Here is an 18,979-nt window from a genome sequence, read left to right as displayed (position 1 = left end):
GGGGTGTCTGCTGCCCACAGGCTGCTGGGCAGGGGCGAGGCTCAGCCCTTCGTGGGGGCTTGGCCTCTGTCACCACAGTTGGACTTGTGATGTGTGCACTGGGGTTCAGCACGCTTCTGGGGGGGCGTGTGTCCCTGAAATCCCCCTCTTCCTCCGTTCCCCTCCATCACGTCCTGGTGGCTGTCCCATCACCTCAGGCCCCTGGGTCGGCCCTGGTAGGAGCTGTCCTTCCTTGTGCTCTTACCTGGGGAAGTTGAGGCCCTTGGAAGGTCACTTGTTCATGTGGCCACGGGCAGGGCCTCGGGAGAAGCCCCTGACTGTGGGCTCAGGGCGGGAGTTGGGGCTCCTGGTGACCCCTTCCTGACCATTTCTCTCCTCCCTAGACCTCGTTTCCTGCCGCTGACCAGCGGGGATGCGTGGAGAGGGCCTCAGGGCCGCTCTGAGTCCTGCTGCGCCCTGCGCCGGCGCGCCTGCTGCAGAGGGGGCCTCCGCCTCCAGCCCCCACCATCGCCCTCGCCCGCCGATGGCCTCCGCTGCCTGGCCCAGGGCCGGCTCTGCAGCCTGAGACCCCTGGCCCCCTCCAGGACTCCCAGGACTTGCTGTACCCTGATGGGGTAATGTGACAGAGGCCCTGTGCATCCGAGGCCTCAGCGGCCGCACCCCCAGGCTGCCGGAGTTGGATCAGTTCATTTTTCCTTGTCCTTGGGAGTTTGGGGCCCGCCCTTGAGCTAAGGGGGCTGTCTGCCCACCCACTGATGCAGAGAGGGTGTCCCCAGGGGTGGGCCCAGCGCTGGACACTGCCCCGGTGGCCGGATTCACTTGGGTTTTTTAAGTTTTCTTTGCTGAATTTTTTTGGTGGTTATTTTTGTTTTTGCCCCTTTATAATTATCCAGCTCTGAGACACAGGAGTTTGGAGCTGCTCGTTTCACTTTGGGGGCCTATTTTGTTCCCCTTGTTCTTTAAAGAGTTGAATTTTCTTTTTTAATTATCCTAATACCCGGCAGCTTCCTTCCCCTCTCCCAAGTATTTGCACAATATTTGTGCGGGGTGTGGGGGCAAGATTTTAAGTCTTTTCTCTCTCTTGGACGAGCATAGGGATCCCATTCTGCTTGGTTCTGGGGGCTGGTGGGGCTTCTCTGGCCTGGCCCCAGCCTCTCCAGCCCCTGCTGGCCCCGCTCTGCCCGTCCCGGGTCGGGCGGAGCATGGCGCGGATGAACCGGCCCGCCCCCGTGGAGGTGAGCTACAAGAACATGCGCTTCCTCATCACGCACAACCCCACCAACGCCACCCTCAGCACCTTCATTGAGGTGAGTGGGGGCCGGGTGGGGTCCATAGGCCAGAGCTGGCGGGATGGGGTTAGATCTGTCAACGCCGCGGACTGCTTATGGGTCCTCTTATGGGATCCTGAGGGGGGACGTAGGATGTCCTGGGGGCTCACTTGGGTTCCATGGGGGGCCTGCGGAGGGCTGGTGTGAGCAGAAGGGACTGTGTGCTGCGTGGCTAGCGCTAGGTTGGGAAGCGAGGGCGTAACAGGCTGGGCTCTGATTGGTGGGACATGGCCTTGACTAGGGCCGTCCCGAGCCCTTTGCTCACCCTTTGGCCTCCGTGCAGAGGCTGAGCAAGAAGGGAGGGGGGCCCTGATGTGAGAAGTTGCTGCTTAATAGGGGATAGGCAGATGGGGAGAGGTGTGCAGGTCGGCTCCATGGCCAGCCCAGGCCACAGGAAGCCTTTTTGGGCTTCAGCAGGCTTCAGGTTAGAACAGGCTGGGCTGGGGGCTTCAGGGCTCAGATCTCTTGTGTGAGGAGGGAGTGGCCACGAGGTAGTGGCCACCGCACCCTGGAGAGCCAGGAGCAGAGAGACCAGCTCTCCGCAACTCCAGCAGACGTGACCACAAGTGTTGGCAGAACCTGTGCTGAGACCTGGATCTGGAGCTGTCCGCATGGCCTCCTGTGGCCTCCTACACAAGGCTGCTGCAGAGGTTGCAGTCGAGTGCAGGGCTTTTTGCAGAGCTTGCAGCCAGGTGCCCGGGTCATTTGTGGCCTCAGACTCTATTTTTTCCTCTGCAACATAAGTCACCATGGACTTGTCATAATTAACAGGGACATGGGCATGAGAGGGCATGGAAAACTAGAGAGGGGGCAGTGGGCACCTGGTCACTGAGCTAGATGCCCTATGGAGGATGTCTGCCCCCTCTCACAGCTGAGACCCTTGGGATGACAGCAAGACTGGTAAGCATAGCACTGTGAGTGACCAGGGTCAGGGCTCAGAATATGACCAGGGTTGGGGTTCAGTGTGTCACCAAGGGACAGGGCTCAGTGTGTGACCAGGATTAGGGCTTTAGGTCTGACCAAGGTTGGGGCTTGGTGTGTGACCAGAGTCAAGGCTCAGCGTGTGACCAGGGTCCAGGCTCAGTGTGTGAACAGGATCAGGGCTCAGCATGTAACTAGGGTCCAAGCTCAGTGTGTGACCAGGATCAGGGTTCATTGTGTGATCAGAGTTAAGGCTCAGTGTGTGACCAGGATCAGGACTCAGTGTGTGACCAGGACCAGGGCTCAGCATGTAACCAGGGTTGAGCCTCAATGTATGACTAGGATCAGGGCTCAGTGTGTGACCAGGACCAGGGCTCAGCATGTAACCAGGGTTGAGCCTCAATGTATGACTAGGATCAGGGCTCAGTGTGTGACCAGGACCAGGGCTCAGCATGTAACCAGGGTTGAGCCTCAATGTATGGCTAGGATCAGGGCTCAGTATATGATTAAGATAAGGGCTCAGTATGTGGCCAGGGTCAGGACTCAGCATGACTAAGATCAGGGCTCAGTATATGACCAGGGTCAGGGAGCGCTCAGCTGCCCCTGCTGAGGGCACAGAGGGACTCTGGTGTACCCCCATGGTCTCAGAGCCCAGCACCTCCTCCTACTCCTTGTATTCTTAGAATAGTTGGCTTTTGGCCTCCCTGTGTCCGGTGTCCCCATCGCATGATCAGCAAGACCCAGCAAATGATCCCTCACCACTCCCAAAATAGCTGCAGGGAGCAGGTCGGGGTGGGAACATCCCCTGCACGTGGCCTGTGTGGAGTGGGGTATAAATATCTGTCTGGCTGTGCGTGACCATGACCTTTTCCCTGGTAGTGTGGGCTTCCCCGCTGGTGTGCAGGGTCTGGCTATCTGAGCGGGCACCTGTCCCCCTGCTCTGAGGCCCCCTGCCAGCTGAGACCTGCCCCTAGGAGCCTCTGAAGGGCTCCTGGGCTGGGCCTGCCGGTGGGGGGCTGCCCAGATGCAGGGCCCATGTGTGGGCTGGGGGGGCCTCTCCCTCTGGGGGGACTCAGTAGCTTTGCCTGGAAAATGGGGCCTTGCTGGTAAGATTGGGTGTCCTGAGCACCGCAGAGGAGGGAGGCAGTGTGCTGAGAGCTGCGGTCACAGCTGCCCAGCTGTGCATTACAGCGGCTGTAGGTGGGAACACCTTCCTCTCTGCTGTTGGGCCAAGGGTCAGGTGCCCGGCAGCATCAGGAAAGGCTCTTCCACCCCCAGATGCCACCCTGGCCCGTCACTGAGCCTGAGGGTCCACCATAGGCCGTGCACACTGCATCTGAGCCTTCCTGTCTGGTCCAGGGGACATGGCCCTGCCCTGGGGGCCCCAGTTGGTGGGTCCTGACCCCTGATCTCTGCAGCCCCAGGCCAGCCTGCCTCTCCCTCTTCCCCTACCAGGACCTGAAGAAGTACGGGGCCACTACCGTGGTGCGTGTGTGCGAAGTGACCTACGACAAAGCCCCGCTGGAGAAGGACGGCATCACTGTGGTGGTGAGGGCTGCGTGGCGCTGGGACACCGCTGTTCCATGGGGGACGGGGTGGAGGGACCCTCTCGTCCTGTGCGGACCCTCTCGGCTGGGTGCTCCTCTCGGCCTGGGCAGTGGGTTTGTGCTCCTTGCTGTGGGGCAGGCACGTGTGGCCGCTCTAGTGCCACCAGCCATTCTGCAGCCTGTTTGTGCCTGGACCACATGTGTCTGGACACACTGGGAACAGGCTGAGTGTCAGGACATGTGGCCCAGAGAAAGTCACCCCCTCTGCACCCCATTTTTCCACCTCTAGTGTGGGCTGGGCCAGCCTGCAGGGCAGGGGGTTGCACACACTTGGTGTATTAGCCCGGCTGCAGCTCCTGAGAGCTGGGCCCTCCTGCGTGCTGTGGTCTTAGCCTCACAGCAGCCCCTTGCATGGTTCCATCTTCGGGAAACTGAGGCTTGGGGCAGGCCACATAGTGGGAAGGCATGAGCCTCTGCCTAGGGTGGCACACAGTTATGGTCCTGACTGCTGTGTGTGCTCCCCATTGGGGTCTAGGGCCATAACCTCCGAACAGCCCTGCCTGGCAGAGCAGCCCCCCCTGTGTGGACGGGGCTGCTGGGGTGCAGTGGGTGTGCGGTCGGTTGCCTGTGAGAACCCTGGCAGAGCCAGCCCCCGTGGGGCTGCGTGCAGGCTGCCTGGCTCCTCCACGCCTGGGCCTGTCTCAGGCTTACCTCCCTCTCCTGCCTGGTGTCTGGGGCCCTGTTGCCGGGCAGCAGGTCCCTGGGAAGGCTCCCTGCAGAGGCCGTGGGGAGGGACCCTCAGAGCCGTTTCCCTGGCTCCTCCAGCCTTGGGGACCCAAGTCTAGGTGGAGGGTAGGGCAGTTCTGCTGCCATGTCCCTGTGGAATGGGCCACAGCAGCCAGAGCCCTGGAGCCAGCTCTGTGGGGTCCACCCCAGCCTGGTGGCCCGCGGCTCCCCTGGCGCCGGCTTCCCCTCCCGGGCCGGGGCAGGGAGTGAGGCCAGCCCAGTGTGCAGCAGGCCCGCCTCGCTGTGCTTGGGCCTCTGTCTCTTCTCCTCAGTGCGGAGGACCCCTTCCTCACTGCCTTTCTTTGAGGGCCCCATTTTGACAGGTATGGCTGTGTTTAGTGGCCACTGCTTGCCATTTAGGAGTGGTGGGAAGAGCTGGTGCTTTGGGGCCAGACAGGCCTGGGTGCATCCTGCCTCTGCCCCTTCCCAGCCCTGTGGCCCCACAGGTCACTCTGAGCCTCAGGCTCCTCATCTTAAAGTGTGGGTGCTTGGAAGGCTGGGAGGCGATGGCATGTAAGCACCTCTTGGCACAGGGCACGTCAGTGACCCTCCTTCCCTGCACTGCAGCAGGAGGATTTGGGTTAGACTTTGGGCAGTGGTGCAGACAGGCTGCCTCCAGGGGTTGCCCTGCCTGGAGGCCGGAGAGGGGATGAGGTGACCCTGAGGGCTGCCTTTCAGCCTCAGCGGGCCCTTGTGCGTTCACCCCTGGTAGCACACGGCCCCAGTTGTGGAGCAGTCTCTGGCCCTGCGTGAGCTGCCTCACCAAGGCGGAAGGGGCTCTGTCCCCACTGCGGTGCACCCTCGGCTGAGCCCTCCCCACGCAGACTCAGGCTCGCCTCACCTGCCTCTCCAGGGCGGTGGGGCCTGTGGGAAGTGCAGCTCATTTTCCGAAACCAAGTTAACCCCCTGCTCCCGGGACACCTGACTGGAAGGCCGCAGGCTTTACTGACTAGTCCTGCTCCCGGAAATACGGCCTCACCCTACTGTCCTTTCTTCATTCCTCCCGGTGTCAGAGCTGTGTAGCGGCGTTTGGGGGTTGGGGACACAGACAAGCATGCGTCAGCCATCTTGTGTGCCACCGTGGAGGACAAGACCCCTTGGGCCTGCTGACCTCAAACCTCTCAGGCTGCCACGGACACGCAGGCGGAGGGATTGCGACCCCAGAGCCAAAGTTCAGGGTGATGGGGTGGAGGTAGCAGGGCTCATGGGCTGCGGAGGAGGTGCTTGCTACTCAGTAAGGGGTGGGGTGGTCCAGGAAGGCTTCCTGGGGGAGAGGACAACTGAAGTGAGCAGGAATCGATGAGTCTGGGGCACTCATGGTGGGGCACTCATGGCCACCCTAGCGGGCTGCTGGCATCCACTGCCTCTCTCGGAGCACCCTGTCTCGTCCCAGCCAGCCTGAGCCCCGGGGCCACCTCTCCCGGCCACCTCCAGGTCGGGGTCCTCACGGGCTGCTTCCCTCTGCAGGACTGGCCGTTTGACGATGGGGCGCCCCCTCCTGGCAAGGTCGTGGAGGACTGGCTGAGCCTGCTGAAGTCCAAGTTCTGCGAGGACCCTGGCAGCTGCGTGGCCGTGCACTGCGTGGCGGGCCTGGGACGGTGAGCGGTGGGGTGGGCTCGCCACGTCAGGTGCTGCTGCTGTGAGCTCAGCTTGAGCCTGGGTACCTGGTGGTCTGAGCTTCTCGCTTTTGGGTGTGGGTCTGGAGCGCACGTCCCTGTGACCTTCCCAGAAGCCCATGCACAATGGCTCCCAGACAGGTCCGTTAACAGTCTCACAGGAGGAAGTCCTTCCCCAGGTCTAACCCAGCCCCCTCCTGCTGTAGTTCAAACTGTCCCTTTACCTTGTGCAGGAAAGGAGCTGCTGCTCCCCCTCCCCAGACACAAGGACACCCCCAGGGCCTTGGACCCCTGTAGCAGGAGGAACGGCAGCCTGGATTTGATTGAAATGACCCAGGCAGTGGGACCCCACCCCCCATTTGCAGAGGGAGGACCATCCAGCAGGGTTGATGGCAGTGTTTCAAGCTCTCGTCCCAGGCCAGACCCGGGCTTAGTGCTTTACCTGTGCTTCCTTGTTTACTCATCCTGCCGATGAATTTTACATGTGAGGGGCCCGAGGCACAGAGAGGTTGCCCGAACCACTGGAAGTTGCACAGTAGGGACAGGAGGGATCTGGGATTTGGGCCCAAGCAGCCCGACTTGGCTCCAAGCCAGTGCCCTCATTGGGGAGCTTAGGGCAGTGGGCCCCCTTGGGCCCCATGCCCTGCGTCTTCCACAGGTGGCCTGTCAGGGGGCCAGGGCATGTGGGCTCAGATGACCCCAGCCTTACTGTCTGTCCCAGGGCTCCGGTACTCGTGGCGCTGGCCCTCATCGAGAGCGGGATGAAGTACGAAGACGCCATCCAGTTCATCCGACAGTGAGTCCCTGGTGGGGGAGGGCGGGCTGTGATCCCTGCGTTCGGGTGAGAGGTCCCGGGGCCCAGGGCCTCTGCTGGCTGCCCACCCCTCCAGCACCCTGTGGCTTCTGCCGTGTGGTGCCCTCAGCTGAGGCTGCATCGGTCAGGACAGGCTGGGCTGAGCTGCAGAAACAGGCAGCCCCAAAGCGTCCTTGAACAGCCGGGAGGCAGAGGACAGCAGCCGTAGTGACAGCACTGCAGCGGGTGCTGCTCTGCTCACCGCCACAGAGGGCCGCTGGCCCTGCGCGTCCTTCCTGCCCTCACAGACACGAGCTCCTGAGGCCCCCGCCATCCTGCCGTGGCAGTGGGACTCGCTTCGCTGTTCAAGGAGGAAGGACCTGTGGAAGTCATCCAGCCCAGCCCCTCGGTGTAAACCAAGACCCTGAACACCCCCACAGCGCCATGCCCACCACAGGGCGAGGACGCGGCTGGTGTCTCTCGGAGCTTCCCCGGAGTCCCGCTGCTCCCGCCCTACCCCCTAGAGGTTTCCAGGCCCGCTCTCCCCTCTGCGTGGCTGGGTGGCCTCCCTGGGGAGGGCTCCCCTCTGCCCACTGCTCCCAGGAAGAGGAGTCCTGGGGGAGTCAGGCAGGCACAGCAGGGCCACCTCTACAGGCACATCGATGCTGCACACCTGAGGCCTGCCCCAGCCCAGCTGCTGCATGCACGTGCACGTGTGTAACACACACGCTCGTGTGCTGCTCCTGGATGGCCTTGGCCGGGCACAGCCATCTCTTCATTCCCGAAGCAGCTTGTTACCAGCCACGCCGGCCCGCCCTGTGTGTCCACGTGAGCGGGCGTGCCTGCAGGCGCCCAGGTCTCCTGGGGGAGCCCAGGTGCACACGCATATGCACTCACCCATGGACACGTGCACACACACAGGTGGCTGTGTACACACACGAATGCATGGACACAGGCACACACACGCACACAGGTGGTGCACACACATGTACATTCAATTGTGCACATGTATATGCACACTTACACATGCCAGCACATACATGCAAGCGCAGATGTGAACACACTCTCACTCTCTTTGTCCCAGTGCACCTTGCGTGGCTCTGAGGAGGGCTGGCTGCCAGGTCTTCACCGTGGCTGTCCCTGCCCCAGGCCTTGCTAAGCTGCCGTGGCTTCTGCTGCGTGGCTCCCTCTGCTCCAGGCTGCATCGGGCAGGGCAGGCTGGGCCACGTGGCAGCAACAGGCAGGCACAAGCCCTGGTGCCTCACAACAGTGATTGTTTCTCGCTCACACTGTGTGCCTGACATGGTTAGTGGGGGCTCCGCGCAGGGACCCAGCTGAGGCCAGGGTCCGTGGTCACACCTGAGGTCACGGGTAGGTGGGGATGGATGAGCCTCCAGAAGTGCTAGGCCCCCACTTCCCCTGTCACCTCAGGGTGTCTCAGGCTCCTCTGCAGTGTCACCTCCTCCAGGAAGCATCTCCTATCTCCCCGGCCAGGTACATGTGTGAAGGTGAGATGGCAGGAACAGTGTGACCTCACAGGCCAGGTTCCTGCTGTCTTGGAGCTGGAAGCAGCTCACTGCCACAATGACCCCACTGGTCCCACTGCCCTGTGCCAGGCTCCGTGCTTACCATCGGTCCTTTGGTCCCCCTCTGTCCCACCACCACAATCCCATTTCACAGATGAGGAACCAGAGGCTCAGGGAGGGAGTGGGACTTGGCCAGGGTGGCAGAGCTGGGAGGGTCAAGGCAGGACTGTGGCTCCTGAATTGTGTGCACAGCCCTGCCTAGCTCGCAGCCCCCGCCCGTCCCCTGATGGTGGAAGTGCCCAGGCCCCCCCACCCTTGGGGCCCTCTTAGACTTCACGGCCTGGGGTGGGTTGTACCCAGCTGGGGAGCCCGGGGAAGTCAGTCTAGAGGAGATGACACCTAAGTGAGTTTGGAAGGCAAGCAGGGGTGAGCTGCAGGTGACCAGTGACCACAGGGAAGGGGACTCCGGCAGTGGGAACAGCCGGGCAAAGGCCCCAAGGGAGGAGGGGCTCTGCTGGCCACAAGGACACTCTGCTGGCCACAAGGACCCGCTCCCCCCACTGCACTCCGTGCCTCGAGCTCCTGGGGCAGGCGAGTTGGCCAGTTGGGGCCAGATGACCCCATCCCTGTCCCCATCTTCCCAGGAAGCGTCGTGGAGCCATCAACAGCAAACAGCTTACCTACCTGGAGAAATACCGGCCTAAACAGAGACTGCGGTTCAAAGACCCACACACGCACAAGACCAAATGCTGCGTCATGTAGTTCAGGACCTTGACCAGGCCTGGGGCCTGTGGTGGCCCCGCCCTGCCCCGGCCCGCCCCTAGGGGCTCTGTGCCTTGGCCGGCCCCCATCTGGCCTTCCCTTCTTGTAGCCTGGCACTTGTGGCGTCCAACTGGCCCACCGGCTGTGTGTATGTGCCCCCTTGCTGGTCTGCCTCTGCCCCCTGGTCCTGCGTGTCTGAGCCCAGTCGGGCCCCCTCTTCCCTGGCCTCCCGCCAGCATCCTCGATGCCACCTGGGCAGGTCTCCTCTCTGGCCTGTTTATTACAGGGTGGGGGTGTGTTTTTTAACCACTGGGCCCAGCCCCTCCTCTGCGGCCCCTCACCGGACCTGTTCTCGGCACCTTGTTATCAGATCCTGGGCAGCTGGGTATTCCGGACCCTCTAAGGCAATAAAAAAGGAGCCATGCCTGTGCGTGGAGTGGGGTGCGGGCGTGGGTGGGGTGGGCGGCAGCCTTGGCGCCAGAGGAGGCTGCTGTCCCCGGAACCTGCTGCCCCTGCACGGGGGCTCCCATGGCGCCCTCTGGTGGCCCCGCTGGGCCACACGCCCCTGACTTAGAGGCTGCTGGGACGTCTCTGGACTGAGTTGCTGGTCACGGTTTGGTTTTGGGGGTTGGGGCATTAGAAGGTGAGACTTGGTGGGTACGTCTTCAGGGCCCTGTGTCCTGTGGGGTGGCCTCAGTCTCAGAGGCCCAGAGAAGGGAGCCGGTGGTGGTGGGATGATTTTGGGCGCCGTGGCTCAGGGTGGAGGGATGCACCATCCCATCAGCCCGGGGAGGAAGGGCACACACGGGCGCTTGGGGCTGGGTCTGAGTGTGCTCAGAGGCCCTGGGGAGGGGGCCTGCCTGAGGCCCTGGACTGAAGCTCACATGCCTGTGTGTGCAGGTTTTTTTCTGGGGGACGGGCCCTGCCCTGGGCTGAGAAAAGAGGTGCGAGGAGGGTGGGGCCACACCTGGGAGGAGGATGGCCCAGGGCTGGCCCGGCTGGGTGTGTGGAGGCTGGTGAGTGGTCTCTGCCCCAGGCCCCTCCCCCAGGCACTGTCACCACCCAGGGACACCACCCAGAGGACTTACTGGCCCCTTCTCTGAGTCACTGCCCCAGTCAGGTGCCTCAGTCCCAGAACAGGGGCCCAGGCTGGCCCCCACCTGGCTGCCCGCCCTCCAGCCCCCCTACACCTGCCCTAGGGTAGGGCCTCTCACCCATCCCCCCAGAAATAATTGTTCCCTTTTCCCTGGTGAGGAAACGGGCCAGGGTGAGCCTTGTGCCCAGGTGGCAAGGCAGTGCCTTGTCAGGGGCTTGGTCCCCACAAACCAGCTGCCCACCACCAGGGCCGTCGTGTCCACTCTCACAGCAGGGGCTTGGGGTGGCCAGGTGGGCTGTGCCTTCCTGGAGTCCTGGGAGGGTGGCCCCAGGGGACACAGGCTCTGTCCCTCCATCCTGGGCTGGCATTGGACTGCTGATAGCACTGGTGCCGCTGATGGGACACCCACTGTCCACCAGGCCCTGAGAGGCTGCTCGCCCTGCCCGGTAGGAATCAGGCCCCTCCCCATCTCCAAGTCAGTGTCGGCTCCAGGAATCCATCGAGCCTGGGCCCCCCAGCTCCATGCTCTTGCTAAGAGAGACTTTCCAGAAGGGAGGATGAGCCGGAGGACAGGCCAGCCGGCCACTGCTCAGAGGCGCCGGGTGAGCGGGCGGCACCAGCAAGCCGACTCCCGGGGCAGGCCGCACCCCTGCCCGGGACACAGCTCTAGCACCTGCTGCTCCCCCAGCCTCCAGTCGGGGGGCTTCAAGTGAGGAGGGGCCGGTGGCGGGTGCCCGAGGAGGTCGGTGGACAGGATGGGTGAATGCAAAAAAGGCAAAACCTCCCGAAAGCCCCTTCTCAGGCGGCCCCACCTCAGAGACGGACGATGGGTGAGACGAGTCCAGACCTGCCGCCTCGGTTCCTGTGCGGAGGGGCTTCCAGCTCCACCCACGGCCATTTGCTCCTTTCCTCAGACACGTCTGGAACTCAGTAACTCTGTGTGTTTGGTGAAGGTCGCTGTATTTTTCAATCCACTATCCAAGGTTTGTGCAGTGCAGCCCTGCCCCGAGGGGCTCACAGGCTAGCAGTCCCCTCTTGAGAGGGTGGGGTGCTCCGCGTTGGAGGGGGAGTTGAGGAGGGATGGGGTGGGGGACATGGGAGCTGGGCCTTGGGAGGTGAGCAGTGTGGGAGGTCAGGGAGGGCTTCCCGGGGAAGGAGCTGCCCCAGCCAAGCTGTGGATGAGGGTCAGTGCGGCCCGAGGGAGGGAAGGACGGGGTGGGCTCTGGGCTCTCCTGCTGGAGGGGCGCTGGCTGGCTTGGCTGGGGTCTGGAGAAAGACACAGCCCGGGGTGAGGCCCCAGGAAGAGCTCTGTGGGGAGGGTCTCTCCAGGTGCTCCCTGGGGCCACAGGCAAGGGAAGGGCCCATCTGCCCGTTTCACATGTGGGAAAACCCAGGCTGAGGGGGAAGGACCTGGCTGAAGGTTGGACAGCTCCCCAGATGGCCCTCTGGGAGTTGGGGGGAGCCTCCTTTGGATTTAGACTTCTAAGTGGTCTTAAAGATGGAACAGCTTAGGCTCAGAGAGCCAAGACCCTTGCCTGAGGCCACACAGGGTGGGCCAGGCTCCCTGGGAAGGTCCTGCTGCCAGCCCTGACTGGACAAAGCAGGATGGAGGGGTGGAGGGAGACAGTGGGGTCCCCGGGCCGAGGGTGCCCTTCCCCATTGCTAGCCCCTTGGTCGTGGGGCACCCCAAGCTGGAAATGACTGCAGACCACACGAGCACCTTGGGGAATGCTCCGGGGCAGAGGCTGCCCCTGCAGCACCTGCCAGCCCAGACACCACAGGCCTTGGCTGGGATCAGGTCGTGCTGACCAAGTTGATCCCATCTCTGTCCCTGGGCCTGACCCTACCCCTGTCCCTGAGTCCTGCCAGTGCCTCCTGGGGCTTAGCTTGGTCACAGCAGAGGGGCCCACGGGTTGGTGGGCAGGGAGCTGACAGGTGTAACGCTTGTTTGTTGAATCTAGATCTTTCTTTTAAATGGAAAAATGTTATGCAACCAAACTCTGTGTGGGCAGATGGGGCAGGGCTGACCGACCAGGTTGAGGGGGAGGAGGACAGGGTGGGGGAGGACGGCTGGAGGTCACTGCTGGGGTCTGGCCAACACCTCTGGAAGGATGGAGAGCTGCCTGGTGGCGAATTCCCGGATGCCAGGCTCTGGGTCTTTCTTGAGATCTTCAAAAGCTCCAGGAGAGGAGGGACCAGTTAGGGGACCCCAGCCTGGCCTGGGTGGGAGGTGGGAGGTGGGCAGGGTGTTGCCCTGACCCCACCTCCTCCGACTCCAAGCCTGAGACAACTCCTTTCCTTGCCGTCCTTGTCCATTTCTGGCCCCTTATTTTATCAGAGCCCCCAGCAGCTCGGAGTGGTGTGAGCCCTCTCCCAGGTGCCCTGATGGGGCCTGAGAAGGGGCTGGAGAAGCCCCTCCTCCTCTGGGGCCTCAGTCTTGCCATCTGTGGAATGGGTTTTAGAGCACTAGAGCTGGGGGGGTGTAGGTGGGGGGAGGGTTTTGCAGGGCAGGGGGCTGCTTACTGCGGAGCAGCAGGTTGGAGTCAATGTTGTTCACCATCTGGGACACAGCCTGGGGGTGGTGACAGATGGTATAACCTGTGCAACAGATGGAGGAGCAGCTGGCCAGTGGGTTGGGGCTCCCTGTCTCCTTGGGGGGCTCAGCCCCACCCCTATCCCTCCTCAGCCCCAAGGCCCTCCTCAACCCCCATCTTTTCTTCTCCTGCCAGTGGGTGGGTTGGGGTGGGTGAGGGTCAGGAGTGCTCAGGAGGGGGCAGGCCCTCTCCCACCTATGAAGAGTGCAGCCCACATCTTGATGTGGCAGTGGTGGCTGTGCAGGTAGCTGATGGCCTGTGACAAGTGGATGCTGAACTCCTCCTGGCTGTGGGTCATCTGGCCAGAGGAGGACACACCCATCACTGGCTGGGGCCGGGGGCCTGGCCCTGGAGCGACCACTGACCTGCCGTCCTGCCCGACCTCCCCCAGCCCCGGTGTGTCCAAGATGGGTGAATGGGGAGCAGCCAGCCTGGCCTGCCACCCCTGCCCTGCCTCCTGTCCCACCACAGCCCAGTGTCCCCTGGCCTGGGCCCTCACCAGGCAGGTCCAGAGGAAGTGGCGGGCGCTGAGGCCCCTCTCCCAGGCCAGTGTGCAGAAGAGGGTGTGCCGTAGCCTCCAGCGCAGCAGCACGGCACAGCGGTAGAAGGCGAACTTGGCCTGCTGTGGGGACAGGCAGGGGAGGAGGTCACCCACCACCCCATGTCTCCAAGGCCCGTCCCCCGAGACCATGAGGCTTTGGTGGGCATCGGAGGCAGCTTGCTGTGCCAGTGTTCCCTGGCTCCTTCCCGCTGCACCCCTTGGGAACATGTCCCCTGCCACCCTGGCTGCCTTGGGTTGCACTGCATACAGCTCTCTGTTCTGTGGAACTGGCTGCTACTTGTCTGTCTCCCTGACGGCAGGGAGCTGAGCTGTGTCTAGGGGTGGCTGCATGGGCTGGTGCTGGCACTCGGCGGGTGGACTCAATCCATATTCAACAAGTTCAGTGAACAGCCTGAGCCCCTGCCACGTGCCAGGCACTGCCACACAGCACTGAGCAGAACAGACAGTACAGCCTTGCTATGTATGTGTGTATGCGTGCACAGGGAGGGAGCAGACTGATGGTGGTCCGGGAAAGGGTGCTGGTGGCCAGACCCTCTGCCTGCCCACCTGCTGCCCTGTGGAGCACCCCTCACGCTCAGGCAGTCCTACTGCCATCTGCCTGCCCAGTCCCTGGCCACCTGTGGGCCCCAGCCCTGGCCAGGGCGAAGGCCTGCCAGCCCGTCTTGCCTGCAGGTGGGCACTGACCATGGCGACAGCTGGGCATTCGTCCTTCAGGTGCAGGAGCAAGGGCACCATGCTCTGGTGCACCTGGGTGCGCAGGCTGCTCAGCTCCCCGTCTGCCATCGCTGCCACCAGGTCTCCAAACAGTGCCATGGCTGCCGCCCGAATCTTGTCCCGCTCCTGCAAGGCAAGGGCTCAGAGCCACAGCCAAACCTGCTTAGGGGTTTGACCCAGCTTTCACCCAGCTTGGGACCCCACACCTCATGGTGGGGCTTGGGGGTCCCAGGGCAGGGCCAAGTCTCCCCTCAGTCAGAGCTGGCAGGGCCATGTTCCAGCCTCCTCAAGGACACGGCATAGTTTCTTTCATACCCACAATCACGTCCTGACACCCAAGCGCCGTGAGTGCAGCTGGGGGTGGACTTATCCCCCTAATTTCCCAGTGAAGGAAAGACATGATGATACGTCATGAAGTTAAGAAATCTGGGCAGTCAGTTGTAGGACCGGCGAGGCCGGAGAGAGTGAATGCTGACACTGGTTTACATGGAGGAGGGGCGGAGGCCCCTGGTGACACCGGGCATACGGGGTCCACCTCTGCCGGGGTGCACACCCAGGCGCTATTGGGCCTCGCCTCCCGGCCATAGCGGGAAGGTGGTGGTGGGGGCTCCCCGCGGTGGAGGAAGGGGGTGCGTGTGGCAGGTGCAGGAAGGGCGTGAGCAGGAAGGCCCCTGTCGCGCTCACGTCATTGAAGAATGAGCAGGCGTTGATGGCGACGCTGAGGCTCTGGGGACCTGCGCCTTGTGAGCCAAGGTGGTGCAGCACGTCTGACACGGTGTCCATAATGCGCACGACCACGGTCTCACTGTTCTGGAAGAATCCTTCTAAGAAGAACGGCAGCTGCCTGCGGAGCAGGTTTCCCTGGGGGCGGCAGGAGGTGGGGCGGTGGGCGGAGGTGCCAGGCCCCACTGCCCCTGTCCCTGCCCCCATGTGCCAGGGGCCTGCCCGGGGGTGACCCAGAGCTGTGCGTCTGGCCGGCTCTGCCCACCATGGGGCGCTGCACAAGAGACCTCAATACTAGTTGGGTCCCAGCTCCTTCCTTCACCAAGTCCTGGGCCACCCTACCTGTTCTCCACCCCACCCTGCCCTCCCCCACTCCCAACCTGGCCACAGGTCAGGTGGAGTCTGGGGAAGGGACAGGACAGAGTTGGTCGAATAGCCCATACTGAAGTCACTGGTTTCTCCCATGACGGGGATTTTGTGTGCCCCAGGTGGTGGCTCCAGACCTTTTATGTTGCAAATGACCATTATGTTCCATTTTTACACTTTGCTTCTTTTTTAAAAAAAAAAAAATTTGAATTTATTTTCAGCCAATTCTGTCTGCTCCACTTGTTGGCAGTGCATTCCTAAATTTGCTAGATGAATTGTCAGAAAGCAATGTGTTGGCAAATGGATGTTTGCTGCCATCGGGCCCCTTATCTATGACTTGTGTGCAGACCTGGGTGATTTTTTACAACTTTTAAACAAGTTTAAAGCAATTTTACTGGCTTCCTAAGCTCTGTTTGGTTTTAAAATACTAAATTCATTTTCAGCAAGTGAGTCATTCAACAGCAACACACACTTTCTGAGCATATATGGGGCAGCCAGTATGCTAGGATTGGGGTTTTGCCTGGGGAGAAGACAGGCAGAACAGAATTCTAGTGGAAGGGGATAGAAAAGGACCTAAAAAGGCACAATACGGTGTGTGTCTGCTCAGGTGGAGCAGGCTGGCTGCTCCAGCCCTGCCTGGTACAGCCCATCTGTCCCACACCAGCAGGCCTCCAGGACTGGGGGTGCTCTTGTCTCTATTTCCTCTGGCCTGCTGACCAGGGAACCGCACCCCCTTCCCCAGACCTGGCCCTCCTGGTCTAGCAGAGCCCTTGTCATCCTTTGCCATTTCCCACAGAGCCCTCCTCAGGGCAGGGGACAGAGGAGGCACATGGAAACTGCCTAGATCATCTCCCTGCCTCGGACAACAGCTGGAGGAAGAAGTAGAGATGTAGATGTAGACAAGTGACCACTGAATGAATGAGTGAATGAGTGAATGAAGGAGGGAGCTAACGTGAATAACTGGTTGACTGAATGAATGAATAAATTATAAAGAATAAAAAAATAATGAAAGAATGATTCATAGATGAAGGACCCAAGGAACAAGTGGATGGGTGGAGGGATAGATGGGGGGGTGGATGGGTGAATGGATGGACGGATGGATGGGGAATGGATGGGGGACTGGATAGGTGGAGGGATGGATGGGGGGTGCAGGGATGGGTTGGTGGATGAGTAGATGGGTGGAAGGATGGATGGGGGAGTGGATAGGTGGATGGGTGGAGGGATGGAGGAATGAGTGGGGGAGTAGATGGGTGGAGGGATGGATGGGGCAGTGGATAGGCGGATGGGTGGAGGGATGGAGGAATGAGTGGGGGAGTAGATGGGTGGAGGGATGGATGGGGGAGTGGATAGGTGGAGGGATGGGTGGAAGGATGGAGGGATGGGTGGAGGAATGGATGGGGGTGGATGGGTGGATGAGTGGAGGGATGGATGGGGAGTGGAAGGATGGATGAGGGAATGGACGGGTGGATGGGTGGAGGGATGGATGGGGGTGGATGGGTGGAGGGATCGATGGGGCAGTGGATGAGTGGATGGATGGATGGATGGGTGGATGGGTGGGTGGATGAGTAGATGGGTGGAGGGATGGATGGGGAGTGGGTGGGTGGATGGTTGGATGGGTGGAGGGATGGATGAGGGAATGGATGGGTGGATGAATAGATGGATGGATGGACAGATCAATGAGAAAGTGGTATCTAGTATCCATCCCCCATAATTAAGCACCTACTAATGCATCACGTGTATTGCAAAGGGCTTTTCTGGCCATGGCCCTAGTGGAGCTCTCCTTTTAACCATTTGGAGACCTGTGAGTCAAACAGAATTGGCATGAACTAGGCTGATGGGCAAGTGGCTTTGGGATTTCTTTGGAAACTGTCCCTTCTGCGGCCTTCCTATGATCACACTTTGCCCCAGAAGCCCTGAAAACCTTTATGTTCATAACAGCCTCCTCTGACAGCAAGAGAATGGGGACTGAGCATGTCCCCTTCCTCTGGGGTCTTAAAGCAGCCCCTGGGGTGGATAAGAGGAGCTGAAGGTGCCACACTTCCTGATTAGATGAGAAAATCTCTGTCTCTCACCTGGCCTTTCATTGTGGAGTTAGCCCCTGGCAGGACCCACCAGGTGCTGGGCATGAAATGTTGCCGCTGCCACCGCTGCACTTGAGCAAACTGTTGGAGGGCTGGCTGTGTTCCAGGGACTGGCTGCAGCACAGCACCCATGACCTGCCTACCATGAGGCTGGTACTATCCACTCCCATTTCATAGATATGCACCCTGAGGCCCAGAGAGCTGGAAAACCTGCCAGCTAGAAGGTGCCAGAGTGGGGACTGGTCCAGGCCTGGGCTCCTGACCATTGCATGAGGCCCTGGAGCCCACAGCAAGGGCCACGTCTGGAATTCTATGGACTAAATTGTGGCTGTGGATGGTCTAAGGCCAGGTCCCCCAAAAGCAGCATCACAGGCCTTCTTCCCCAGCTGTTCATTATGGGATGTGGGTCATTATGGTGATGAGGTGGAATTGGTTGGGTACGGAGAGGTAAGTCAACAATGGCTTGTGGGGGGACCCATCCATAGGATTCTCAGAGGACATTCTCTCTGGGCCAGGCTTGGGAGCCACCTGGCCGGCTCCTCAGCAGCACCTGGAAGTCTGTAGTAGGATTCGTCTCTCTCCTGGGTGTGGAGGAGACTCTGTCCCCAGGGACTAGAAACTTCCACCCCTCCCATAACCTGCTCGATTCTATGGATGAGGAAACTGAGGCTCAGAGAAGTGGAGTCAGTGTCTCAATCCACATTACTGGAAGTAGTGGCAGAGCTGGGATTCCAGCCCAGAGGGCCTCGTCCACACCTGCTGCACCTGGCTGCTCTGTTGGGTGGGGTGTGCGCCAGCCACAGCCCCTGCGGCCCTTACCTTGTCTGGTTGGAAGAGGATGTTCCCCAGGCCCTGCAGGCTCAACATGCGGACTTCGGGGCTGGGGTCCCTGAGGCCTCGCCCCAGCACAGTCCGGGCAGCCTGTTTGGGGAGGACCTCCAGCAGGGCAGGGCTGTAGAGGAACTGGGGCAGCCCCCAGGAGGGCAGGCCGTTAAGCTCAGCACCCTTTTCTGGGGAGCCTGTATCTGGGTCAAGGGGTGGGGCTCTGGGACCAGGGTCTCGGTGGGGGTTTGGGGAGGGTGGTTGCCCAGCATCCTCTGGATATCTTGGGTAACAAGCATTTGAAAACTACCTCATTCAGTGTGCATCTGGGGAAACTGAGGCCCAGAAAGGGAATGGGCCTTGCCTACGGTCACACAGCAAGGCTGGGGCCAACGTATATCAACAGCCTGGCTCATGGGACACCTGGGGAAACAGCCCCTGGAGGGTGGCCCAGGCAACCTGCTGGAGGGGTGGGCGCCGGCATGAAGCTTTGACTTGGGTTCCTCTGACTGGTCCGTTTGGAAAGGACACACCTTACCTCTAGCCCTGCCACTGCCCAGAGCTCAAAGCTGCAAAGCTGGCCACACCCTAGCGTGTCAGGCTCTGACCATCCCCTTCCCACTACTCCCCGATCGCACAAGGGCAGGACAGGGCTGAAGTTCGAGCCCGGGTCTGACTGAATCCATGGGCCCCTTCAGCTCTGCAGGGGTCATGCAGTGAGGGAGGAGGGAGTGGAGACACA

The 18,979-nt window shown here is 61.3% G+C and overlaps 2 protein-coding genes across 6 annotated transcripts in view; one reads left to right on the top strand and one right to left on the bottom strand.

Annotated features, from left to right (window-relative positions):
• The window catches only part of PTP4A3 (protein tyrosine phosphatase 4A3), a 40,561-nt gene extending 30,858 nt beyond the window's left edge, over positions 1-9,703 (top strand). For 4 of the 5 annotated variants that reach the window (XM_045560930.1, XM_045560932.1, XM_045560931.1 and 1 more), the window contains exons 2-6: positions 384-1,307; positions 3,705-3,797; positions 6,050-6,180; positions 6,920-6,994; positions 9,162-9,703. In XM_045560930.1, the coding sequence (XP_045416886.1) occupies positions 1,203-1,307; positions 3,705-3,797; positions 6,050-6,180; positions 6,920-6,994; positions 9,162-9,279 (522 nt within the window). In that variant the 5' untranslated portion in view covers positions 384-1,202 and the 3' untranslated portion in view covers positions 9,280-9,703. Of the gene's footprint in view, positions 1-383; positions 1,308-3,704; positions 3,798-3,851; positions 4,906-5,595; positions 5,775-6,049; positions 6,181-6,919; positions 6,995-9,161 lie in introns of those variants that run through there. The other variant, XM_045560928.1, reaches the window with a different exon arrangement.
• Positions 9,704-12,452: 2,749 nt separating this feature from the next.
• Positions 12,453-18,979, bottom strand: part of LOC123644386 (maestro heat-like repeat family member 5) — a 59,180-nt gene continuing 52,653 nt past the window's right edge. Inside the window, exons 26-32 of the mRNA XM_045560466.1 lie at positions 18,235-18,378; positions 14,930-15,106; positions 14,216-14,371; positions 13,469-13,591; positions 13,165-13,267; positions 12,899-12,973; positions 12,453-12,553 (exon numbers count right to left, since the gene is read on the bottom strand). Of these exons, the coding sequence (XP_045416422.1) occupies positions 12,453-12,553; positions 12,899-12,973; positions 13,165-13,267; positions 13,469-13,591; positions 14,216-14,371; positions 14,930-15,106; positions 18,235-18,378 (879 nt within the window). The remainder of the gene's footprint in view (positions 12,554-12,898; positions 12,974-13,164; positions 13,268-13,468; positions 13,592-14,215; positions 14,372-14,929; positions 15,107-18,234; positions 18,379-18,979) is intronic.

The sequence above is a fragment of the Lemur catta genome, chromosome 9, assembly GCF_020740605.2.
Source record: "Lemur catta isolate mLemCat1 chromosome 9, mLemCat1.pri, whole genome shotgun sequence".
NCBI classification, from domain to species: Eukaryota; Metazoa; Chordata; class Mammalia; order Primates; family Lemuridae; genus Lemur; species Lemur catta.
This window is presented reverse-complemented; position numbering and strand designations above follow the sequence as displayed.